The following is a 27,824-nucleotide window of genomic DNA, read 5'->3' on the forward strand; positions in this document are numbered from 1 at the left end:
TTCTCAAAATTCACCTGGGCCTTTCCATTGTGATCAAGTAGTTTTGTCCCTTGCTGTTTAAAACATGGCACAAGAAGCATAGCAGTCAGTGCAACACTTGACGGCAGTTTGAGTCCTGCCACTGTCTTTAAGAAGTTTATAAGTTCTCTCCGTGACTACATGGGTTTCCTCCAGGTGCTCCTGTTTCCTTCCCCAGTCCAAAGATGCACAGTTAGAGTGGTGAGTTGTAGGCATGCTGTATTGCTGCTGGAAGCATGGCGAGACTTGCAGACTTCCCAGCACAATCCTCACTGATTTGATTTAAAACAACAATGCATTTCACTGTATGTTTTGGTGTACATGTGACAAATAAGGCTAATCTTTAATCTTTTCACAATAAGTACTAGTCCATATTGCAGCTGGCCCATACAATCTGATAATTTCTGGGAACAGGGAATACTGTACTAAATTAATCCTTAATTGCATGTACTGTATTTCTGTTCTTGTGGCTGAATTTTCAGCCACCAAAATCTGCCTGACTAAGCAAACTAAAGATAAATTATTAAATACTCGTATATCTTTCTTCAAAGTGTCTAGTCACTAAAACTGTAGTACCTAGAAAACTTTAAAGTGTTAAAATATTCCGTGCCACAGAAAGGATTGCATAGCAGAGGGCAACATCAATATCAAATATCAATTTAGATCTATTATTCAACTTCCACTATGTTGAGACTATTTTTTGGATCTTTTGGATGTGAATAACTATGTTGTAAAACCTCCTATCATTCTATTGCCTATGTTTAATTGTAATAATTGAAGTTGAAGTGAGAAAGACTTGTCAAGCAAAAATCTTGATTTTAATTCTGAAAGAGGACTGAATGAATTGCTGACAAATTATGCAGGCTTTTATATTTTCTAATGGTATAAAATTGAATCTATAATTTCTAATTTTTATATTTGTCATGTTTACAGTACCGATGGTTTACTTCCAGCAACAAGTCTACATGTCCACTGTGTCGAGAGACATTCTTATGAGGTGTTATGGCTTCTTTTCTGTTATTATAATGGCCTAGTGGACTCAGGAGAATTGTAGTCTTGAAGCAGAAGATATCACTCAATGACTTTATAACAGCCAGAAAATAACAATTTTTGAATAAAACAACAGGAGCAATTTTTTTTTCTGGTCTGTCTCTAAAACTTGTAATTTTAAAAGTCAATCAGGTGTCAGTGTTTTTTTTAAAAAAGGGCATCAATAATTTTTCACAATTAAATTTATCAATTAAATCAATGATAGTATATTGTATAAAGATGTTTGTCCTTGTTTCATTTTGTTCTTCTGTTTTGGTGACTTGCATTCATTCCTTCAATGGTGCTGTTGTGGATCCATTGCAGGAAAGTGTACGAGTTAATACTGAACAACTCCCTGGCAGCTCACTACTTCCAATCACAGATTCTACATAACAATGGATGGTGTAAACTTGCAATCATCACATGTTGAATTTAAAACCATTACTTAAATTCCCTTATAATATAAAATATTCTATGTAATAAAATTGTTCATTAGTAAAATTGTAAATTGTTTATAATAGTGTGGAGTGTGTTAATGAGTTGAACTCACTGTGGTGATTTTTGTTTTTTTAAGTGTCTTTCCACCTTCATTCACTAAACAGCTACGAATAGTGCTGTTTTTAAAAACAAAATGATACCTGTCAATTTCTGTGCTTGATCATCACTAGAAATTTGTTCCAGTTTTTTCTCCCCCTCCAGAATAAACACTGAAAGTATAAATGGGAATGCGCGCAATGTCAGGAAAATGCTTAGGATCAAGAAAGGTGAGAGGTAAAATTCCACATTTACTCATCCCTGATGAAGACAGCAGAGTTTGAAATCAAAACGGCAGTTATAATTGATACCTGTACCGGCAGGAAGCCAGAGAAGAGTTCATTCGTCATGTACACCCAGAAAGCACTAGATTCTGATTCTGAGAAGTTTTTAAAAAAGCTGAAAACACTTAAAGTTTTAATTAATTTCTTCAATACTTCAATGTTGTAAAATATTATGGAAAATGATTAAACATAATATTTTTAAATATTATTTTACCTACTTTGCCAAGCTCATGCCAGAGTCTTTCATTTGCAGCACTGGGTGTTCTCTTACATTAAAATCAATAGATTTCAACCATTTTGTGCTTCTTTGGGAAAGGAGCTAACTATTCTGGTGGGTTTGCAATATGTTTTGGGCAAATAGCCCGAATTATTTTTTCCTTGGAAAAGAATATTATCTTACTGTGAATCATAAATTTCCACATTCACATACACAAGCACAGAAAGCTTAGTTTACATTATATTTGTCATTAGTCCAAAAGATCTCAGTGTAATTGTATATTAGATGTGCACAGCACTTATCCAAGAGCTCTTCATTCTATTATCCAAATTGTCAGAAAATTCTATAATATGGAGATGTAGACTATAAGATATAGGAGCAGAATTAGGCTCAGAGTTGCAAGTGTGAATGGGTGTTGTGAATATGAACAAAGTCATCAGCAGGCATCATATGGAGACACTGTTAGAAGAGGCCCCTGATCCAATATTACATGAACTCTATATATGTTAAAGATCAAAGGCAACAGCAGGACGGTTCTATAGTTACAATGTATCTACAATGTTTCCTTTGAATTACATATAATTTTCAAACACCTCCATCTTCACACCCACACTCCAGACACCCAAAATTAATGTTAATACCCACTGACTCTGAGCTGCATTCATGCATATGCAGACATCTCAGGTCAAATGAAGTGTTTCTTTGTTTGCAATCAATCTGAGCCTGCAGCTCCAGAAAGAGCATTGTTCTGAGCTGCATTTTAAATTCACTTTACAATCTATTTACAGGTCTGAGGACTGCTGCTGAAATTAATATTTGCTATATAACATAACACCAGAATATGCCTTAACATCCCCATTCTCCTACCTTCTCTCCGTGAGCTTTGATGCCCTTATGAATCAACAACCTGTCAATTTCCGCTTTAAATATACCCAATGATTTGACCTCCACAGCCATCTGCGGCAATGAATTCCACAGATTCACCACTCACTAGGACTAAAAAAAATTCCTCCTCATCTTTGTTCCAAAGAGACATCCTTCTATTGTGTGGCTGCCCCCTCTGATTCCAGACACCCCCGCCCCACTATAAGCAACATCCTCTCCACATCAATTCTATCTAGGCATCTCAATATTCGATAGGTTTCAATGACTCCAGCTCATTTTTCTAAACTCCAGCGAGTACAGAATCAGAATCGGGTTTATTATCACCGGCGTGTGACGTGAAATTTGTTTATTTATATGATGTGTAGTCTAGTGCAGACCTCGGAGTGCCAACATGATTTCCCGGCACCCACCCCTCCTCCGCCCTGAGCCCCGCCCCTGCGCCCGCCGTTGCCAGGAAACGGCGAAGCTATCATGGCGACGGGTAGCTGCTCCAGGCCCCTCGCCTCTCTCAGATCGCTGGTTTGCGCGAGGAAAATCAGGTACAGCTTGGTGTCTGATGACTTTATCATCTATTTTTGATTTCGGGGTTATGCGGACAAGTAGCAAGCGTTTACAGACTTCTGAAAGTACGCCAGTAACACACATGAAAGTTGCTGGTGAACGCAGCAGTGGCCTGTCACCAGCAACTTTTATGTGTGTTGCTTGAAATTCCAGCATCTGCAGATTTCCTCGTGTTTGCAAATACGCCAGTTCTGAGTTTGCTCTCCCGATTTTCCTGAAATTGGAGGAGATAAACCAACAACAATCCAATCCATTACTCTAATAAAATGGACTAGTTGAAATGTCTCGTTGGTAGCAGAGGCGTGAGTGGAGCTGATAGACTCTGCCAACTTAGAAACAGAGAAATGGAATGGAAAAAATTACGGGTAGGAGTCCAAACCTTTCAGATCAAAACCCCTTTACAATTGCCGTTGTCAGAGGATGACTTTGTAACTATTGAAACCTAAGGCGTTTCTGACTAAAGAACGCAACTCTTGAGATTGTTAAAAGACGCAGTGCAAAATTATGGTCTCACTGAATTGTGGCTTTCAAAAGGGAAATGGACAAATATTCAAAATATTGTCTGTTCAGATGTCGGATCGTAAATGAGGTTTCTGTCATGTCCCGTCGTTTATGAATGAATAATAGCCGAAGATACATGACAGAAACCTCATTTAGGATCCAACATCTGAACAGCCAAAGATTAAATTCAAGTGGAAAGAATAGTCCGCCCTACGACGAGTCATTTCTGGCCAGGATAGATCTAGCTAAGCCAGGCTGACACAAAATCCAGCCTATGAAACATATTCTTCACCATTTTCCAATTCAAAGTTTGTGAATCCCCGAAATGATCAAGTGAATCGTTGGAGCTGCAGAAGTATACTCAGATCCAGGCAGGATTTCACAGTGAAAGACAAGGCCTGGGAACGTTGTGGAAAAGAGGGGCCTTAGAAAACAATTACGTTTCCCTAAAAACGGAAACACAGGTGAAAAATGCTTTTGGTATGTTGGCCTTCATAAGTCGGAGGACTGAGTATAAAAGTTGAGAGGTCATAGTGCGGTTGAACTGGATGTTGGTGAGGCCAGACTTGGAGTATTGTATTCAGTTTTGATCGGCTTGCTATAGGAAAGATGCTATTAAATTGGAAAGTGTACAGAAATGGTTTATAAGGATACTGCCAGGACTTGTGAGGGGCTGAGTTCAAGGGAGAGGTTTGATACGCTAGCATTTTATTCCCCAACGTACAGGATGTTGAGAGGTGATCTTATAGAGAGGTATATAAAATCATGAGGGGCATAGATAGAGTGAATTAATTCAGTACTTTTCCCAGAACTGAGGCATCGAAAACGAGAGAGCATAGATTTAACGTGAGTAGGGAAATATTTAAGAGGATCTTTTAGGCCAACTTTATTTATACAAAAGGTTGGTGTCTATGTTGGATCCTATGTAGGCATCCCTAAGGCAGTCCTATATTGAGTTTTACACTGACTGGCAACTCCTGTGACACCACTGGTGCCAAACTGTATCGGCCTCTGCCATTCTTTTGGATTCATCAGCTGCATGGAGGGGGGAGCCTGCTACATGGGCGACAGCTTGCTCTCCATATCATACTGCCTAGGCTTGTGTATCAAAGCAGCATCAATCCCAGACCCGAACAATGGAGAACCTCAATGGTGGACCAGCTGCCAGAGGAAACAGTTGAGGCAGGTGCAGTAACAACTATTAAGAGACATTTGGACAGGTACAGGGATTGGAATGGTTTATTGGCCATCTGCTGACAAATGGGGGACTAGCTTGAATGGGGAACCTTAATTAGCATGGTCCATACTGTCTGACTCTAGGTAACTCCCAGTGAACAAACATGAAAATTAAAAATAATGTTTTATGTTTATTGATCACCCTGGAAGGTTAAGGACGTGAGCCAGTATTTTCCTGAAATAAGAGAGTTTCTTTATTTCAGAAACTCAAATTAAATAGTAGTAAATGCTTCTTAATCCCAACAATGTCCTTGGTTTTCTTAATCATAATCTCCTATTGTTGCTGTATTAGATTACAAACTGTACTGGTCTCTTTTGAACATATTTATTAAATATGAAAGTTAATGAAGATAGTTATATATAAAGCAACATTTGCCCAAGTGCAGCATGGCAATGCAGTGATAAAATATCACCTTTAAAATATGAGGCTCCTTGGTGTATAAAATCTAATGTCTGGTCATTTTAACATACTGATGTTGCCTTCTCAGATAATAACAAAAAAAATACCATTTGGATGATTTAATCACGGTAACCTATTTGTGTCAGAACATTGTGAATTATTAACGATGGATCTCAAAGAACTGAAAAGTGAAAGTTCACCATGCTGTGAATCTCTGCAAAAGGACCACATATCACTGAATAGTCAAGAAATAAAAGTATACATGCATAAATCAGAACCAAAGATGTAAGTAATTCATTAGTATTTTTCCATTACTCAAATATGAAGTATTTCATGCATTTTTGCATTTCCCTATATGCAATATAAATGAATTGCTAGCAAATAACCAAAAAAACTTGAAATACTGAAAACAATGTTTTATCTTGTATCATCAAATACTAATAATGCCTTCTACAACTTACATTCATAGAAACATAGAAAACCTACAGCACAATACAGGCCCTTCGGCCCATGATGCCGGTCCAAACATGTCCATACCTTAGAAATTACTAGGGCTACACATAGCCCTCTATTTTTCTAAGCTCCATGTATCTATCCAGCAGTCCCTTAAAAGACCCTATCGTATCTGCCTCCATCACCGTCGCCGGCAGCCCATTCCACGCACTCACCGCTCTCTGCGTAAAAAACTTCCCCCTGACATCTCCTCTGTACCTACTTCCAAGCATCTTAAAGCTATGCCCTCTCGTGCTAGCCATTTCAGCCATGGGAAAAAGCCTCTGACTATCCACACGATCAATGCCTCTCATCATCATGTACACCTCTATCAGGTCAGCTCTCATCTTCCGTTACTCCATGGAGAAAAGGCCGAGTTCACTCAAACTATTCTCATAAGACATACTCCCCAGTCCAGGCAACATCTTTGTAAATATCCTCTGCACCCTTTCTATGGCTTCTACATCCTTCCTGTAGTAAGGCGACCAAAACTGAGCACAGTACTCCATGTGGGGTCTGACCAGGGTCCTATATAGCTGCAACATTACCTGTCAGCTCTTAAACTCAATCCCACGATTGGTGAAGGCCAATGCACCATATGCCTTCTTAACCACAGAGTCAATCTGTGCAGCAGTTTTGAGTGTCCTATGGACTCGGACCCCAAGGTCCCTCTGATCATCCACGCTGCCAAGAGTCTTGCAATTAGTACTATATTCTGCCATCATATTTGACCTACCAAAATGAACCACCTCACACTTAATCCCAACATCTTTGAACTCCATCTACCACTTCTCAGCCCAGTTTTGCATCTTATCAATGTCCCACTGTAACCTCTGACAGCCCTCCACACTATCCACAACACCCCCAACCTTTGTGTTATCAGCAAATTTACTAACCCATCCCTCCACTTCCTCATCCAGGTCATTTATAAAAGTCATAAGGAGTAGGGGTCCTAGAACAGATACCTGAGGTACAACACTGGTCACTGACCTCCATGCAGATTATGACCCATCTACAACCACTCTTTGCCTTCTGTGGGCAATCCAGTTCTGGATCCATAAAGCAATGTCCCCTTGGATCCCATGCCTCCTTACTTTCTCAATAAGCCTTGCATGTTGTACTTTATCAAATGCCTTGCTAAAATCCATATACACTACATCTACTGCTCTACCTTCATTAATGTGTTTAGTCACATCCTCAAAAAATTCAATCAGGCTCGTAAGGCACGACCCGCCTTTGACAAAGCCATGCCTCTGCAAATGTTCATAAATCCTGCCTCTCAGTATCTTCTCCATTGACTTACCAACCACTGAAGTAAGACTCACTAGTCTATAATTTCCTGTGCTATCCTTACTCCCTTTCTTGAATAAGGGAACAACCTTCACAACCCTCCAATCCTCCAGAACCTCTCCCATCCCCATTGATGATGCAAAGATCATTGCCAGAGGCTCAGCAATCTCCTCCCTCACCTCCCAAAGTAGCCTGGGGTGCATCTCGTCCAGTCCTGGTGACTTATCCAACTTGATGCTTTCCAAAAACTCCAGCATATCCTCTTTCTTAATGTTTATATGCTCAAGCTTTTCAGTCTGCTGTAAGTCATAAAAGTAATTCACTCTCAGTTTACCTCTGGAAATTGCCTCTTTTGTCCATGTACTAAATTGCTGAGTGATTGCTGAGGAGACTTGATAGAACTCAATCTACACATGAGTGAGCAGGTTTCTGTTTTTTGTTTAATCATATAGTTGCTGATTGAAACGACAGAGCAAAAGTTAACCAGATCAGATTTGACCTGATTTTTATAGTGCAAAATCAGTTCTGCTTCTGTCCTGTTTTTCTACACTCTGTGATGCAACCTTGGTCTGCAGTTCAGATAATAAAGGTAGATTGAGGAACATGCTGGGACGTGAGATTATAGATGGTGGTAGAATACTGTTCAGCTGTTGATGCCTCATGGATTCCCAGTTTTGAGCTGCACAATTTAATGGAGGGCATTCTCATTGAAAAAAACAAAGGTTTTGATTCTCATCAGTACTGTGCAATAGTCACTGTTGCTAACAATGAAATGGATTGAATACAGAATTGAATGGCTTGTCACATGAAGAGGATTTGATGGCTGTGGACCTGTATTTGCTAGAATTCAGAAGAACGATGGGTGATCTAATTGAAACCTATCGAATGGTGAAAGGCCTTGATAGAGTGGATGTGGAGAGGATGTTTCCTATGGTGGGGGAGTCTAAGACCAGAGGGCACAGCCTCGGAATAGAGGGGTATCCTTTTAGAACAGAGATGAGGAGGACCTTCTTTCGCCAGAGAGTGGTGAATCTGTGGAATTCATTGCCACAGGCAGCTGTGGAGTCCAACATTTTATGTATATCTAAGGCAGAGGTTGAAAGATTCTTGATTGGTCGGGACATGAAGGGATATGGAGAGAAGGCAGGAGTTTGGGGCTGAGAGGAAAATTGGATCAGCCATGACAAAATGGCGGAGCAGATTGACTAGGCCAAATAGTATAATTCTGCTTCTATGTCTTATAGTCTTATGGATAAATGTAGCTGTACATGCATGGTGAATTCAAGGCCATGGAGAGGTTTCCATTCAGTCGGTTCTCCACTGCAGACCCAGCTTGGCAACTTTATCCTTGAAGACTAAGCCAGTTTTGTTTGTGATTATGGTCTGACACTTGCATTAGGAGTACAGTCCTTCCCACTCCTAATACTCTCTGTATACTTGGTATCCTCAATTATTCTTCCTAATAGGAACTCAACATGGGGAAGTACAGTGTAAACTTGGTAGAATGCAGCTCGTTCTGTAGATTCAACTTTGAGGTTTCTCAGAATTTCTTCTTTACAACTGTACGCCATTGTATCACAACCTCTGGTGAGTCTTTTTATAAAGTGAGCAGTCCATACGAGGAGACAGTGGTGAACAAGCCTGGGACATTGTAAGATCCAATGAGCATGACTGAAGTTGTTTATGAAGCATGTTTATGGGGATGGCTTTGTAGATTAGACAAGGCTTGTTTTTCTGCTTTAGTAGTATAAGCAACAGTGGACCATATGAGCCCTCTAGCCTAATCTGCTATCCCGTAATGTCTTGGCATATCAGGTGTCTCAAGATTACTTTGCTGACCTTCTACCATTTCTTCTGATTGCCTTTTTGCCAAAATAACTCAATATTTGTCCCGACCAAAGGTCTCAGCCCAAAACATCGACTGTACCTCTTCCTATAGATGTTGCCTGGCCTGCTGCATTCCGCCAGCATTTTGCGTGTGCTGCTTGAATTTCCAGCATCTGCAGATTTCCTCGTGTTTACAACTCAATCTTTGAGTAGTGTCCAATCTGATAATAAGTAATGTCAATAACTAAATAAACTGAAGGATATATGCTTAGCCCACTGCTCTTCTCCCTCTACACTCAGTACTGAGTGGCCAAGCACAGTTCAGGCACTGTCTGTAAATTCACTGATGACACCCCTATAGTTGGCAGGTAGTCAGATGGTGACAAAGAGGCGTATAGGAGCGAGATAGATCTGCTAGTGATTAGTGTCACAACAACCTTGTACAATGCCAGTAAGACAAAGAAATTGATCGTGGACTTCAGGAAGGGGAACTCAGGAAAACACACACCCCAGTCCTTATTGAGGAGTCAGCAGAGAAAAGGGTGAGCAGCTTCAAGTTCCTTATGTCAACATCTCAGAGAATCTATCCTGGGCCAAAACATATTGATGCAATCAGAAAGAAGGCATGCTAGTGGCTATACTTTATTCAGAGTTTGAGGAGATTTTAGTATGTTATGAAAGACTCTAGAAAATTTCTACAGATGTACTGTGGAGAGCATTCTCACTGTTGTACCAGTATGGAGGCTCCAGTGCACACGATCCATCATTACAGACCCTCACCATCTGGGACATGCCCTCTTATTATTACCATCAGGGAGGAGGTACAGGAGCTTGAATACACATGCTCAGCATTTTAGGAACAGTTTCTTCCCCTCTGGCATCAGATTTCTGAACAGTCCATGAGCCCATAACCACATCCTGGCTATTCATCTTTGCATTACTTATTAATTTCCTGTTTAACTTATAGTTTTTTTTATGTTGTGCCCTGTACTGCTGCCGCAAAACAACATTTTTCATGACGTATGTCAGTGAGAATAAACATGGTTCAGATTCTGATTCTGATTTCCATTGTGATCCGATAATCTTTCTCTGTTTCAGAATTGATCCAGACTCTGCAGCTAGAATTATCCAGACTTCATGGATTTCCTACAGAAATAAACTGTTATTTCGCCTACTCAAGCACACAATCTGTGCTGCAGTAAGTGTAATTGAATAACCTACAAACACAAGAGATTCTGCAGCTGGAATCCTTAAGGGACACACTCAGAGTGCTGGAGGAACTCAGCAGGTCAGGCAGCATCAACGCAAACGGGTAAACAGTTCTTATTTTTGGACTGAGACCCTTCATCAGGACTGGAAAGGAAGGGGGAAGAAGCCAGAATAAGAAGGTCGAAGAAACTGAAGGAGTACAAGCTGGCACATGTTTTGGCAGGCTATTAAACTGGGAAGTCATCCCTTTCCTCTTTCCCTACTATTTATGATTTTTTTCCCAGACTGGTGCACCAGAGATAAATATTCACTTGCAAATTAATCCATAATTGGACATTGTACATCCATGTCCACAGATGCTGAGGACATACCTACCCTTCTAGTCATCAGTGATACAAGTGATAAAAGCACTCTGAACACGGAGCAGCAAAACACATCCAAAATCAGAGCAATGTCCTGCTTTTACAGAGCAAAGAGAGGCCATTCATTCTACCAGATCCGTGCCAGTTCCCAGTAGAGCAATCTCATCAATCCTGTTTTCTTTTCCTCACACACAAATCAACACCCCTTTGGTTCCTTTGTAATGTACTTACATGAGTGTGCAAACTCCACACAGAAGTTAGGTTTGATCTTTGACCGTTAGAGCTAGGTACTGCACTAAAATATGACATATTTAAAAAATGCAACTTCATCCTTCCCAGCAATTGGTGATTATTTTTCACTTAAGAATTAATCATTACATTAGTGGTCAGCGGTCTTTTTGCCTGCAAACAAATTACAGTTTATCTTCGAATGTATTTGTTTCAAAATCTGTATAAATCCATTAATTTTCCGCCTGTAACAGGAACATTGTCTGACAACTGACATTTTAAGGAAACTACAACCCTCTGAGGCTGAACTCTTGAAAGATACCAAGATGGCATATAAAGTTAGGTTCAGGTAAGTTCTGTGAGAATCTACTAAACAAAATAAACTTCCATATGTCTATAAAGAAAAGAGAATGCAACATGATCAAGCATATGTCCATATATGGTTATTTTGTGTGTTGTAGTGATTATAACAAAATTCAATAGCTTTCTGCAGTTTAATATGTTTTGTATATTTTTAATTTCAGAACTAACCACACACCAATATCTTTCATTTAGCCCAAAATCATGTAGCCATTTTGCTTTTGGTGCTTCATTGCCACTAACAAAACATGACCTTGGCCAGCTGGTGAAATAAAATGCTTGAATTTATAAGGTTTAATATTGAAAGGTGGACCAAGGACACGTTATGCATAAATTTTAACAAAACGAAATTGGCACAGTTACGTAAGACAGCTAACCTCATCTACTGTATTCTTATTTTTCATCAGATTTGCTGGAGAAGAATTTCCTCCTTTTCTTGTGTTTAAAATTTTTCAACATACTGGAAACTACAAGAATCAATATTTAAGTGGAAAAAGAATAATCAAGCCTGCAACTGAGGTAATTCTGATTTTTACCCTCAGTTGTCTTCCCTTAAAGGTGTTGTTTTATTGAGTTTGGCAGGTGAAATTCATGCTCCTCTTTCATGACTGCATTTTAACTATGTGCTCTACTGAGCTATCTATTTGGAGGATTATATCTAAACCCAATCCTGTCCTTGCCTGATGTCTGTATTCATGTACCCAGTTCCTAACACACTCTTCCTTTCTGTAACTTCTCAATATAAATTCAATACTGGGATTATCTTAATCTGTGTATACACAAATTACTCGAATGTCTACTTCAGCAATGTGAAAGTAGTATTAATTTGTTTCTACATAAGCATTTAAATATAGCTGGCCATACATTGTTTCTAATGAATAACTAATTTTAAAATTCATACTCTAAATAATTGTTAATTGTTTCAATTTTGTATTCTAATTATTTATTAATCATACTGTAATAAAATTATTTTTTCCTTTAATAATCACCTGCATTGCAGTTTATTGAAAAAAAAAGCTTGGTTGCCCAATTGGTGTTTCTTTTGGTGATCTGATTTAATGTATTAGGTATTAGTAACATCTTATGTATGGAATTTTTCTCCTTGCCCTCTTCAATCTATCTATTGACTATAACATATGCCCCATGCTGGGTTTCATTCTTACCAATATTTTACTGCTTTCCCTAATGCATTGAACAACAATAAGGTATTCATTATTGATGCAGAACCAATTCTGTTACCATCTGACACAGCAAGATTGGAAACTTGATTTTTTTTTCTATGTATTCCTTTCTGAGAGGGCCCTAGGCAACCTTGGCAGTACAACCTCCATCCAGGTTGCGATCCACTAAGACCCTTCTATTCTGTTCCATTTAGCACCATGATAAACAGTACCTAAACATAAACTCTTCTTGGACTTCCAGCTGGGTACAGATATCAATTTTAACCAACGCTTCAATGACAAAGTCTGCCATCTTCATCAGGGATGATGCCTAGACATGTCTAGTGTGGTGGCATATATACCCCCATCATCCATCCCTCCTGATTGGTTAGATTTCATCCAATCATGTTTCCGCTGTCCCACCTGTAAAAATAGACAATTACACACGACGTTCCAACAGAATAGCCAGAAGGTGAAAGAAATCAATCGGGCCTTTAAAAGGGCCGATGGAAAAACCAGGAAACCTAGCAACAAGGAGGAGCCCGTCGCTACTACCTGTCTTCCCTATATTTCCACAGATTCTGGAATGATCACAAGCAATGTTCCCTCTAATTTTTAGTAGTCAGTGTGCGCAAAAATCTAATGTTGTGCAAATTTTTTTCCTGTGACAAAAGTATGTGCGTACTGAATGCACACATGGCACGGTTTATGTAGGTTTACAAAATATTTGACATAAAACTGCACAGAATAACAACAAAATAACATACATATTTAAATCACTCAGTTATATTTTCTCTCTCTTGTCTTTGGTATTTACCCATTCTTTGTAAACTCCATCTAGACTAATAGAACTTCCATCCAATTGATAGCTTTTGATTCTCATTAACATATCCAAATGACATTCACCTAAACGGTTTCTCAGCTTGTTTTTGAGTTGATTCATTAGGCTAAAACCTTGCTCACAGTCCGCACAAGACGCAAGAAATGTTCCCCCAATGTCCATCAACTGTGCAAAGTCGCAAAACTGTTCATTTTGAAGTACAAATGCCACCATTTGAGCAAAGTTTGAAATCAGTTTGGATTTCATTATTTCTTGCATGGAAAATTTGAAATCATTAAACTGTATAACTATTACAGTATTTTCAGCTAGAAAATCATGATATTTTAGACATAAGGCATTAACTTGTTCATCGCCAAATTTGAAGTCACAATTTGCAATCGGAGAGAAATCAAAAGCTGACCATTCTTGTACCTCATCTTCAGGAAACCTTTCTTCTAAATGAACACAAAGACTATTTATAAAAGTCAACAGTGAACTTGTATCTACTGCGACGCTTTCTTCACGTTGTTGGCTTAGCAAAACTTTAACTTCGTCACTCCACGAAACATTGTCTCCCAGATACTGCTCTCTTATCTTGTTAATTTTGCCTCGTGCAAAATGAAGTGAATCAATCGGTGTCAGGCCACTCTTTTGCAGAATCCACAGTGCAGCCAGTTCATCAAAGACATCACTTAAAACCTGTAAAGCTACTTTGTATGTGATGTTCATTAATTTCTTGTGACAGTATTTAGCCACAGGGTCATTTAACTGATCTTCTTTAAAGTATATGATCAGTGCCTCATAGTTTTTTATTATTGCCTGCAATGCAAAGTGTCTAGATAACCATCTGACTTCATTAAGTGGCCTGAAAGCAACAGCTTCATTTTCAGAGGCCTCTGCAATTACTTTAAATTCGCATCTTTTAACTGCAGATTGAGAAAACATTGTATAGATGGTTCTCATCAAAGTTTCAATGTCTCTGATTAACTTGACTTCTTTCCATGCATTGCAAATGCCCAGATCTTCACGGTGTGCTACGCAGTGTTGCTGAACTAAGTGTGCAATGTCCTATTTAAGCTTTGCTGCAACACCATTAACTCTGCCCAACCTTACCGACGCTTCATTAGATGTAAACATCACCATTTTATGGAGGTCAAGCTTCTTCTCTTCATAAAACTGCTTGATCGCTGAAATAATAGAGGAGGCATCACACGCCTGCAGCTGAACTATTCTGCGAAAAAGTGTTTTATAAACTGTACAATCTTTAGATCTGAATTTGAAGTACAGAATGAGACATTTGTTGACAGATATGTCTGTGGTTTCATCAACTGCTAACGTGTGAAAATCTGCTGATGCTATTTCTTCAAACATGTCTTTCTGAACAAAATAGTTGATAGTCTCCAGAAATTTGAAGGCATAATTTTTGCTTCGCTTGCTGTCTGGGAGTTGAACATACTTTTCCATATGTTCATTAATGTATTGTACTTAATGTAAAGAATTATTCATTTTAACAGCTAACAACACACTGTCGATAAGAAATTTAATCTCTGGGTTTGATCGTTTTCGCTCTTGCTTATCTGCACTCAACTGTAACATGCGTAACATTCCTGTACCGGGTAATGATAGGTCCTGTCGCATTCTGTCCAAATGCGATTTACTTGCCAAATGACGCTTCAAAAAGTCAAGTTTCCAAATATCATCCCACTTCTTTCCAATAGCAAATCTTCCAGCAACTTTCGCGTAACGACAATACAAACAGATAACTCCAGTTTCCAAATCATACACAAATATTTCTCAAAGCTGAACGTTCATGACCTCATGAGCTTTCGGTGTAGCAGTTTTTACTATTTTGTTAAGCCATTCAACTTTAAACAAATTTGCAGTTCTTTTGCGCTTCACACCCTTCACTTCTTTTGAATACGACATAGTGAATCAATATTTTTTTCAATAAAAACTTAGGAAGCTATCTACAGGATTTGAAACAGATCTTTGTAAACTTTACGGTCTGAACACGGTCCACCAAACATAGCTGCCGCTGTGATGCAGCTGTACAAACCGGAACAGGAAAGGTGAGGTGACGTAAATTAGTGACGTGCATTGTGATATTTAAAAAAACTGACTAGTTAACAACAACAGTTAGCTAAAAATATTATATTCAATAAGTATAATTTTTTTTGGTGCGTGTGTCCGTGCGTGTGCGATGTTGGCGGGACTATAATGATGTGTTTTTCATGCCTTTACAAGGCACAGAGTGAGAGAGAGAGAGAGAGAGAGACTGTGTAGCGCGCCATTCCTCACACAGACATTTTGCAGTATTTTTCCCTTTTTATTTTAGGTAACTAACCTTTTGTGCACACATTAATTTCCTTTGTGCGCTGGTTGAAAAACGTGTATGCGTGTGCACACGCACACAGCTTAGAGGGAACATAGATCACCAGGATCCTGAAGAAATACTGGATTAATACCATCCACAAACCCGTAAGGAAGCTCAGATCACATTTTATGTGATTCAAGGGTGACCTGAGACTCAGGACAGCTGGCGTTTACATGATTCCCTGTGAATGTGGAGCAGCACATATTGGCCAAGTGGGGCGCACAATGGAAACCCACATCAAGGAGCACGGGAGGAGTATCCGTTTGATTTACCCAGAGAAACTGGCAGGAGCAGAACATTGCATTTGCAATGGCCGTAGGACTGACTTTGACAGCACAAAACTACTGTGCCACACCAATGGCTTTTGGGACCACCTGATGAAGGAAGCCATTGAAATAAAACTAGAGAAAAAGAATTTTAACAAAGGCAAAGGTGTCACTCTAAGGAAGAACTGGAATTCAATTGTAAGCAAGGTGGGGCAGCGGAAACCTGGTTGGATGAGGACCAACCAATCAAGAGGAACAGATGACAGGAATGTAAATACCACCGGACTATACATGCCTAGGAATCATCCCTGATGAAGATGGTAGAATTTGTCATTGAAGCATTGGTTAAGATCGATAACTGTACCAGGCTGGAAACCTGAGAAGAGTTTATTCATCAAATACACCGGGAAAGATCATTTTTCAGTACTTAAAAGTGTGTTCCATATTGATATTCTACAATTAGATTGCTGAGCCTCTGGCACTGATCATTGCATCATCACTGGGGGCAGGAGAGGTTCTGGAGGATTGGAGGGTTGCAGATGTTGTTCCCTTATTCAAGAGAGGGAGTAGAGATAGCCCAGGAAATTATAGACCAGTGAGTCTTAATTCAGGTTAGCAAGTGATGGAGAAGATCCTGAGAGGCAGGATTTATGAACATTTGGAGAGACATAATATGATTAGGAATAGTCAGCATGACTTTGTCAAAGGCAGGTCGTGCCTTACGAGCCTGATTGAATTTTTTGAGGATGTGACTAAATACATTGATGAAGGTAGAGCAGTAGATGTAGTGTATATGGATTTCAGCAAGGCATTTGATAAGGTACCCCATGCAAGGCTTATTGAGAAAGTAAGGAGGCATGGGATCAAAGGGGACATTGCTTTGTGGATCCAGAACTGGTTTGCACACAGAAGGCAAAGAGTGGTTGTACATGGGTCATATTCTGCATGGAGGTTGGTGACCAGTGGTGTGTCTCAGGGATCTGTTCTAGGATCCATTTTCTTTGTGACTTTTGTAAATGACCTGGATGAGGAAATGGAGGGATGGGTCAGTAAATTTGCTGATGACACAAAGGTTGGGGATGTTGTGGATAGTGTGGAGGGCTGTCAGAGGTTACAGTGGGACATTGATAGGATGCAAAACTGGACTGAGAAATGGCAGATGGAGCTCAACCCAGATAAGTGTGAGATGATTTATTTTGGTAGGTCATATATGATGATAAATGTAGTATTAATGGTAAGACTCTTGGTAGTGTGGAGGATCAGAGGGATCTTGGGGTCAGAGTCCATAGGACACTCAAAGTTGCTGCGCAGGTTGACTCTGTGGTTATGAAAGCATACGGTGTATTGGCCTTCATCAATCGTGGGATTGAGTTCAAGAGCCATAAAGGGCTATATAGGACCCTGGTCAGATCCCACTTGCAGTACTGTGCTCAGTTCTGATTGCCTCACTATAGGAAGGATGTGGAAACCATAGAAAGGGTGCAGAGGAGATTTACAAGGATGTTGCCTGGATTGGGGAGCATGCCCTATGAGAATAGGTTTAGGGAACTTGGCTTTTTTTTCCTTGGAGCAACAGAGGATGAGAGGTCACCTGATAGAGGTGTATAAGATGATGAGAGGCATTGATCATGTGGATAGTCAGAGGCTTTTTCCCAGGGCTGAAATGGCTAACACGAGAGGTCACACTTTTAGGGTGCTTGGAAGTAGGTACAGAGGAGAAGAAAAATAGCATAGAAAAATAGAGGGCTATGGGTAACTCTAGGTAATTTCTGAAATAAGTACATAAGCCTGTATTGTGCCTTAGGTTTACTATGTTTCTATGTTTCATTCAACAATTATAAGAATAAGAATTATATAAAAATAAGTTAGAGGTTAAAACTGACACTTTTAATTTGCCTTCCAATGTTATGGTCAGGTACTGGAGTCAGATGATAATAAGAATTTTTTATATTGCTGAAATTCAAAATGTTGTTCTGCTTCTATCAGAAATCTGATTTCCAGGCTTTCAACCTGCTAATTATAGAGCTAGGTGAAATTGAAGCAAGTATGGGAATTGGCACCTCAAAGGGTTTAAAGGGAGTGTTCAAAACACTGAATTAAAGGGAGCACTACCAAGTGAGCCAGATGCTGAATTGGACAGTGGATTATCGGAAGCAAAGGAGATGAAGAAATAATAAGACTTTTATCTTCATTGATCTGAATTAGACAGAAAAAAGTAACCATTATGTAACTGTATAATAGAGGTAATTGTAATGTAAAAGGTGATGCACCACCAGCTCAACCCTATGTAAGCATCAATAAATGCACTAAAAAGAAAAATAATCCTGTTTGTGATTTTGTCACTTCTGCAATAATGTAAAGTGAAACACTGTAAATAGCTCCCCCTTTAACGTGTTGTCTGAAATGTATTATTACAATTAATATTCAATATTAAAAAGGTGAAAGATTACCACCAAGATTACTACATATTTAGTAATCTTACTGGTTATAAAAACAAATATACTCATAATATCAACATGGAATCAAAGCAATTTTTAGAAACATAGAAACATAGAAAACCTACAGCACAATACAGGCCCTTCAGCCCACAACGCTGTGCCGAACATGTCCTTAGCTTAGAACTACCTAGGCTTAGCCATAACCCTCTATTTTTCTAATCTCCATGTATCCATCCAGGAGTCTCTTAAAAGACTCTATCATTTCCACCTCCACCACCGCCGCCAGCAGCCCATCCCATGCACTCACCACTCTCTGCGTAAGAAAACTCACCCCTGACAACTCCTGTGTACATACTTCCAAGCATCTTAAAACTATGCCCTCTCATGCTAGCCATTTCAGCCCTGGGAAAAAAGCCTCTGACAATCAATGCAATCAATGCCTCTCATCTAGGCAACATCCTTGTAAATCTCCTCTGCATCCTTTCTGTAGTTTCCACATCCTTCATGTAGAGAGGTGACAAGTACTGAGCACAGTACTCCAAGTGGGGTCTGACCAGGGTCCTATATAGCTGCAACATTACCTCTTGACTCCTAAACACAATCCCATGGTCGATGAAGACCAATGCACCGCATGCCTTCTTAACCACAGAGTCAACCTGCGCAGCAACTTTGAGTGTCCTATGGACACAGACCGCAAAATCCCTCTGATCCTCCACACTACTAAGAGTCTTGCCATTAATGCTATATTCTGCAATCATATTTGACCTACCAAAATGAACCACCTCACACTTATCTGAGTTGAACTCCATCTGCCACTTCTCAGCCCAGTTTTGCATCCTATCAATGTCCCGCCTTAACCTCTGACAGCCCTCCACACTATCCACAATATCCCCAACCTTTGTGTCGTCAGCAAATTTACTAACCCATCCCTCCAATTCCTCATCCAGGTCATTTATAAAAATCACAAAGAGTAGGAGTCCCAAAACGGGTCCCAAACAGATCCCTGAGGCACACCACTGGTCACCAACCTCCATGCAGAATATGACCCGTCTACAACCACTCTTCGCCTTCTGTGGGCAAGCCAGTTCTGGATCTACAAAGCAATGTTCTCTTGGATCCCACGCCTCCTTACTTTCTCAATAAGACTTCCATGGGTATCTTATCAAATGCCTTTCTAAAATCCATATACACTACATCTACGGCTGTACCTTCATCAATGTGTTTAGTCACATCCTCAAAAAATTCAATCAGATTCATAAGGCACGATCTGCCTTTGACAAAGCCATGCTGACTATTCCTAATCATATTATGCCCAAATGTTCATAAGTCCTGCCTCTCAGGATCTTCTCCATCAACTTGCCAACCACTGAAGTAAGACTCACTGGTTTATAATTTCTTGGGCTATCCCTACTCCCTTTCTTGAATAAGGGAACAACATCCACAACACTCCAATCCTCTGGAACCTCTCCCATCCTCATTGATGATGCAAAGATCATCACCAGAGGCTCAGCAATCTCCTCCTTCACCTCCCACAGTAGCCTGGGGTACATCCCGTCCAGTCCCAGTGACTTATCCAACTTGATGCTTTCCAAAAGCTCCAGCACATCCTCTTCCTTAATCCTCTTTCTTTTCAGTCCACTGCAAGACATCCCTACAATCGCCAAGGTCCTTTACTGTAGTGAATACTGAAGCAAAGTATTCATTAAGTACCTCTGCCATCTCTTCCGGTCCATACACACTTTTCCGTGTCTTTGAGATCTCTATCACTACCTAGTTTTTTGAACCTTTCGTAAGCTCTTCTTTTCTTCTTGACTAGATTTACAACAGCCTTTGTACACCACGATTCCTGTACCCAGCATCCTTTCCGTCTCATAGGAACGTATCTATACAGAACCCCATGCAATTAAGCCCTGAACATTTGCCACATTTCTTCTGTACATTTCCCTGAGAACATCTGTTTCCAATTTATGCTTCCAAGTTCCTGCCTGATAGCCTCATATTTCCCCTTACTCCAATTAAACATTTCCCTAACTTGTCTGTTCCTATCCCTCTCCAATGCTATGGTAAAGGAGATAGAATTATGATCACTATCTCCAAAATGCTCTCCCACTTAGAGACCTGACACCTGACCAGGTTCATTTCCCAATACCAGATCAAGTACAGCCTCTCCTCTTGTAGACTTATCTACATATTGTGTCAAGAAACCTTCCTGAACACACCTAACCAACTCCACCCCATCTAAATGCCAATCAATATTTGGGAAATTAAAATCTCTCATCACAACAACCTTGTTATTATTACTCCCTTCCAGAGTCTGTCTCTCTACCTGCTTCTCGATGTCCCTGTTACTATTGGGTGGTCTATAAAAAACACCCAGTAGAGTTATTGACCCCCTTCTATTCCTAACCTGCACCCACAGAGACTCCGTAGACAAGCCCTACATGACTTCCTCCTTTTCTGCAGCCGTGACACTATCTCTAATCAACAGTACCATGCCCCCACCTCTTTTACCTCTCTCCCTGTCCTTTCTGAAACATCTAAAGCCTGGCACTTGAAGTAGCCATTCTTGCCCCTGCACCATGCAAGTCTCTGTAATGGCCACAACATCATAGTTCCAAGTGTTGATCCACGCTGTAAGCTCATCTGCTTTAAAACAGATGCTGAAGGAACTCAGCAGATCAGACAGCATCCAAGGAAAGGAATAAACACTTGACATTTCGGGCAAAGGGTCTTGGCCCGAAATGCTGACCATTTATTTCTTTCCATGGATGCTGCCTAACCTGCTGAGTTCCGCCAGTATTTTGTATATGTTACTCTAGATTTCCAGCATCTGCAGAATCTCTTGTGTTTATTGGGTTACATGCCCTGAAGTTAAAGTTAATTTATGCAATATAATTTACTAAATTTGTTTGACAATTCTGTGAATGTTTTTGCTAGTTTAAATTACTTACCAAGCAGGCTGAGTGGAATTTTTTCTTGCAGGTTCTGCAGGCTTTTCTTGGAAGTGAATAGCTAGAACCGTGAATTACTGAAAAGCAGATCATACATTCTTCAACTCCTTCAAAGAGTTTATCAGCATTGTTCTTCCATAATGCAATGCCTTCCATGATACTGCCATTCTATGTATAAAATCACAGGAAGCAAATGTAAACCAATTAATTAATAATGATACAGAAATGGAATTTATATTCAAGATTTAAAGAATTTGAAGCAAAGAGTAATGATGAGTATAAATAAATAGTATATTCGCTGATATTTATTTAGGTACAAGATAAATGGTTTACTTAATTATAAATTAGATGACATTGCTAAATCATTTTAGTAATATCATGTAATTTATAATTAATTGTACACATAGCAGTCAGCATTTTGACTAATCTAGGTAAAAACTGAAATGAAATGCAGAAACAGAAAGAAATTCTCAGAAGCTGAATAGCATCTACAGATTGATAATCTTCCATAAGAACTGGTTATTGACTGAAGACATAAACTCCCTACAGGTACTGACAGCTAAAGTTTTATAGCTCTTTTCTGTTTGTCTTACAGATTTCCAGCAATTGCGGTATTTTGCTTTTCCTTTATTAGAAAACTTCATGCATCCTTCCATCTATATTCTGGCATAAAAAAATTTGGTATTATGGTGCTACATACTTTTTAACCTACAAAATCTGCAGTAACATTACTCTTATTAGTTGAGAACTGTACCTGGTCTTTGGTGCTTACTGGGATCCAGCAATGCTGCAAATCCCAAGTTTTTAAATATAAATATATGTAGCTTGTTTGGGTCTGGGCAGAATGGTAGGTACTGATGCCCATTTCCTTTGATGGTAATTGGAAACCATTTACTTCAGTCCTGCAGCCCTCCGACATTGTGCCTAAACAGCAATCTTACCTGAGAAACTGTTCATTTATAAAAATTAGAACAGCTAGGCTTGGTTTGCTTTTAATCTTAAGTTTGCTCATTTACACTTTGAAACGGAAGGTTAGTGGATGGTTATCAAAAGCTGGAACCATAGAACCACAGAACAATAGAAACTACAGCACAGAAACAGGCCCTTTGGCCCTTCTTGGCTGTGCCGAACCATTTTCTGCCTAGTCCCACTGACCTGCACACGGACCATATCCCTCCATACACCTCCCATCCATGTATCTGTCCAATTTATTCTTAAATATTAAAAAAGAACCCGCATTTACCACCTCGTCTGGCAGCTCATTCCATACTCCCACCACTCTCTGTGTGAAGAAGCCCCCGCTAATGTTCCCTTTCAATTTTTCCCCCCTCACCCTTAACCCATGTCCTCTGGTTTTTTTCTCCCCTTGCCTCAGTGGAAAAAGCCTGCTTGCATTCACTCTATCTATACCCATCATAATTTTATATACCTCTATCAAATCTCCCCTGAGCCAATTTGCCCTATATCAAAGACACTTAGAAACCCCTACCACACCATAATATCTGAAATCCATGCAGACCAAATCGAACTTAATATTATGAACATCAAGTACATCAGGACATCTGTGTAGTTTGCACTATGCTAATTTTGCTAAATTATTCAGTAATCCATATATCTATGCAGTTAAATTTTATTCCTATGACTCCTTTTCTAGTCGACTGTGGGTGGCTAGGGGTGTTCTGCAGGGGTCGGTGTTTGGACCTTCTTTTCAAGTTATATATCAATGATTTGCATGACAAAATTGATGGCTTTGTGGCCATGTACACAGAAGATATGAAGATAGGTGCAGGGGCAGGCACTGTTGAAGAAGCAGGGAGTCTGCAGGAGGACTTAGAGAGATTGGGAGAAAGGGCAAAGAAGTGGCAGATGGAATTTAGTGTCTGAAAATGTATGGTCATACATTTTGGTAGAAGAAATAAATGAGTTGACTATTTTCTAAATGGGGAGAAAATTCAAAAACCAGAGGTGCAAAGGGATTTGTAGTCCTTTAAGCAGGATTCCCTAAAGGTTAATCTGCAGGTTGAGTCGGGTGGTAAGGAAGGCAAATACAATAACCATATAACATATAACCGTATAACAATTACAGCACGGAAACAGGCCATCTCAGCCCTTCTAGTCGGTGTCAAACTCCTACTCTCACCTAGTCCCACCGACCTGCACTCAGTCCATAACCCTCCATTCCCTTCCTGTCCATTTATCTATCCAATTTAACTTTAAACAACAACATCAAACCTGCCTCAACCACTTCTGCTGGAAGCTCATTCCACACAGCCACCACTCTCTGAGTAAAGAAGTTCCCCCTCATGTTACCCCTAAACTTTTGCCCTTTAACTCTCAACCCATGTCCTCTTGTTTGAATCTCCCCCACTCTCAATGGAAAAAGCCTATCCACGTGAACTCTATCAATCCCCCTCATAATTTTAAACACCTCTATCAAGTCCCCTCTCAACCTTCTACGCTCCAAAGAATAAAGACCTAACTTGTTCAACTTTTCTCTGTAACTTAGGAGATGAAACCCAGGCAACATTTTAGTAAACCTCCTCTGTACTCTCTCAACTTTATTAACACCTTTCCTATAATTCGGTGACCAGAACTGTACACAATACTCCAAATTTGGCCTTACCAATGCCTTATACAATTTCAACATTACATCCCAACTCCTATACTCAATGCTCTGATTAATAAAGGCCAGCATACCAAAAGCTTTCTTCACCACCCTATCCACATGAGATTCCACCTTCAGGGAACTATGCACCATTATTCCTAGATCCCTCTGTTCTACTGCATTCTTCAATGCCCTACCATTTACCATGTATGTCCTATTTTGACTAGTCCTACCAAAATGTAGCACCTCACATTTATCAGCATTAAACTCCACCTGCCATCTTGCAGCCCAATCTTCTAACTGGCCTAAATCTCTCTGCAAGCTTTGAAAACCTACTTCATTATCCACAACTCCACCTATCTGCATACTTACTAATCCAATTTACCACCCCATCATCCAGATCATTAATATACATGACAAACAACATTGGACCCAGTACAGATCCCTGAGGCACACCGCTACACACCGTCCTCCAATCTGACACACAGTTATCCACCACTACTCTCTGGCGTCTCCCATCCAGCCACTGCTGAATCCATTTTACTACTTCAATATCAATGCCTAACGATTGAACCTTCCTAACTAACCTTCCATGTGAAACCTGGTCAAAGGCCTTAATGAAGTCCATATAGACAACATCCACTGCTTTACCCTCGTCAACTTTCCTAGTAATCTCATCAAAAAATTCAGTAAGATTTGTCAAACATGGCCTTCCACGCACAAATCCATGTGACTGTTCCTAATCAGACCCGGTCTATCCAGATAATTATATATACCATCTCTAAGAATACTTTCCATCAATTTACCCACCACTGACGTCAAACTCACAGACTGATAATTGCTAGGTTTACTCTTAGAACCCTTTTTAAACAATGGAAACACATGAGCAATACGCCAATCCTCCTGCACCATCCCCGTTTCTAATGACATTTGAAATATTTCTGTCAGAGCCCCTGCTATTTCCACACTAACTTCCCTCAACGTCCTAGGGAATTTCTTATCTGGACCCGGAAACTTATCCACTTTTATATTCCTTAAAAGCGCCAGTACTTCCTCTTCTTTAATCGTCATACTTTCCATAACTACCCTTCTTGTTTCCTTTACTTTACACAATCCAATACCCTTCTCCTCAGTGAATACCGAAGAAAAGAAATTGTTCAAAATCTCCCCCATCTGTTTTGGCTCTGCACATAGCCGTCCACTCTGATTCTCTAAGGGACCAATTTTATCCCTCACTATTCTTTTGCTATTAATATAACTGTAGAAACCCTTCGGATTTATTTTGCTAAAGCTGCCTCGTATCTTCTTTTAGCTTTTCTAATTTCTTTCTTAAGATTCTTTTTACATTCTTTATATTCCTCGAGCACCTCATTAACTCCAAGCTGCCTATATTTATTATAATAAATAACAATGTTAGCATAAAATTTGAAAAGACCAGAATGTAAGAGCAAGGATGTAAGGCAGAAGCTTTATAAGGCATTGGTCAGACTGCACTTGGACTATAGTGAACAGTTTGCGCCCCCCTGCCTCAGAATAGATAGAAACATAGAAAAACCTACAGCACAATACAGGCCCTTTGGCCCACAATGATGTGCCGAACATGTACTTACTTTAGAAGATGTGCTGGCATTGGAGAGGATCCAGAGGAGGTTCATGAAAATGATTCCGGCAATGAACAGGTTAACATACGAGGAGCATTTAATGGCTCTGGGTCTGTACTTGCTGGAGATTAGGAGAATAGTTTAGGGGGACTCGCATTGAAACCTACTGAATATTGGAAGGGTGGTGGTGGAGAGTGGATAAGATAGGGTCTTTTAAGAGACTCCTGGATAGGTACATAGAGCTTAGAAAAATAGACGGCTATGGGTAACCCGAAGTAATTTCTAATGTAAGTACATGTTCAGCACAGAATTGTGGCCGAAGGGCCTGTATTGTGCTGTAGGTTTTCTTTATTTCTAATTTGCACACTCTTTTATGTCACTTTTCTTTTTTCCAGCCTTTTCCTTTCCTGGCTTTAAAGAAAGTAACAAATGTCTGAATAATTTTCAATCTTTTGAATTGTTGTTGTTCATCCCAGTGTTGCTTAAATTAAAAGTTCACATCCATTCATGTGTTTCCTGCAACCATGGGTCACTCCATGTCTGCATCACTGTAGGCACTATCATATTTCTGACTGGCTTAATTTATAGGACTGAATTTTACAAGCACTGGTGAGATGAGAATGTGCATTTGTAGCATACTGTATGTTGCACATCAGGATAAATACTTTAGCAAAGAACCCCTTTTGAAACAAAGGCAATTAACATGTAGGAAAGCGCATTCTTATTTGGACTGTGAGAAATGGTAACAAATCTGAAATGCCCAGATTTCAAGTAAATAATAGTTTACTTATCCTTAAGGTTTTACTTATCCTTAAGCTTTGCTTCTCAGAAGCATTTAAGACAGAGTAGATGTAAATTGCCGATTGTTATGCACTTTATCATTCATAGATGAAGTGGTATTTGAAAAAAGGCTTTAAATGTCAGTGGGCTTCTTTTCTTAACAGGCAGCAGCTGCTTCTTGCAAGATCATGGGAAGAAGGAAATTCTATGATCTTATCATACAGGATAATCTTCAATATCAAAGGATGAAAGTAGCTGATGAAGCTGATATTGTCACAGCCAAAGATTATATGCAGGTTTGAAGAAGTAATACATTTTCTTTGCTATACAGGGAGAATTCTTTGTTTACCAGTAGTAAATGGTGTATCAGCTTGCACTTAATTCCTGATACTTGCTTGCACTGGCATGAGAGAAACCGAATTCTGGGATGTGATCAACATTTTCTCTCAGTTGTTTAGCACTAGCAATGAAAGAAAAGAAAATCTCCCTCTATAACTTCTGACTAGAATTTATGTATATTAACCGTCCAGGTAGAAAAATACAACATGCAATTGTGCTCTTGTAGTTCATGTCACTGTATTGGTATTGACTAATTATTGTCACATCCCCAGAGTGAGTGAAAAGCTCATCTTGCATATCTTTCATACAGATCAAATCATTACACAGTGCACTGAGGTAGAACAAGGTAAAACAATAACAATGCAGAATAAAGTGTAACAGCTACAGAAAAAATGCAGTGCAGATAAACAATAAAGTGCAAGACCACGCAACACACATAAAAAACACTTCGGCCCGAAATGTCGACTGTACCTCTTCCTATAGATGCGCCTGGCCTGCTGCGTTCACCAGCATTTTTTATGTGTGTTGCTTGAATTTCCAGCACCTGCAGATTTCCTCGTGAAGTGCAAGACCACAATGAGGTAGATTGTGATGTCAAGAGCTCATCTTATCATATTATGGAATTCTTAATAGTCTTGCTGCACTGGGGTAGAAGCTGTCATTGATCAAGGGTGGTAGAAGCTTTCAGTTTTTTGTATCTTCTGCCTGATGGGAGAGGGGAGAAGTGAGTATGTCTGGGATGTCTGGGATCTTGGATTATGCTGGCTACTTTACACAAGAACATAAGAAATAAGTATAGTTGTAGGCCATCTGGTCGTCAAGCCTGCTCCAACTTTCAATAAGATCATGGCTAATCTAGCTATGGACTGAGCTCCACCTACTTTTCCCCATAACCCTTAATTCCCCTGCTATGCAGAAATCTTATCTGTGCCTTAAATATATTAATGAGGTAGCCTCTACTGCTTCCCTGGGCAGGAAATTCCACAGATTCACTACCCTCTGGGAAAAATAGTTTCTCCTCATCTCCGTCCAAAATCTGTTCTCCTGAAACTCGAGG

The 27,824-nt window shown here is 39.7% G+C and overlaps 2 protein-coding genes across 2 annotated transcripts in view; both read left to right on the forward strand.

Moving 5' to 3' along the window:
• Positions 1–2,017, forward strand: part of ltn1 (listerin E3 ubiquitin protein ligase 1) — a 129,227-nt gene extending 127,210 nt beyond the window's left edge. The window contains exon 30 of the mRNA XM_063050957.1: positions 952–2,017. Coding sequence (XP_062907027.1) covers positions 952–1,014 — 63 coding nt within the window. The 3' untranslated portion in view covers positions 1,015–2,017. The remainder of the gene's footprint in view (positions 1–951) is intronic.
• Positions 2,018–3,438: 1,421 nt separating this feature from the next.
• Positions 3,439–27,824, forward strand: part of c6hxorf58 (chromosome 6 CXorf58 homolog) — a 57,150-nt gene continuing 32,764 nt past the window's right edge. Inside the window, 7 exon segments of the mRNA XM_063049917.1 lie at positions 3,439–3,486; positions 3,488–3,506; positions 5,812–5,950; positions 10,373–10,472; positions 11,328–11,422; positions 11,841–11,952; positions 26,593–26,724. Coding sequence (XP_062905987.1) covers positions 3,439–3,486; positions 3,488–3,506; positions 5,812–5,950; positions 10,373–10,472; positions 11,328–11,422; positions 11,841–11,952; positions 26,593–26,724 — 645 coding nt within the window.

This window comes from Mobula hypostoma, chromosome 6, assembly GCF_963921235.1.
Source record: "Mobula hypostoma chromosome 6, sMobHyp1.1, whole genome shotgun sequence".
NCBI classification, from domain to species: Eukaryota; Metazoa; Chordata; class Chondrichthyes; order Myliobatiformes; family Myliobatidae; genus Mobula; species Mobula hypostoma.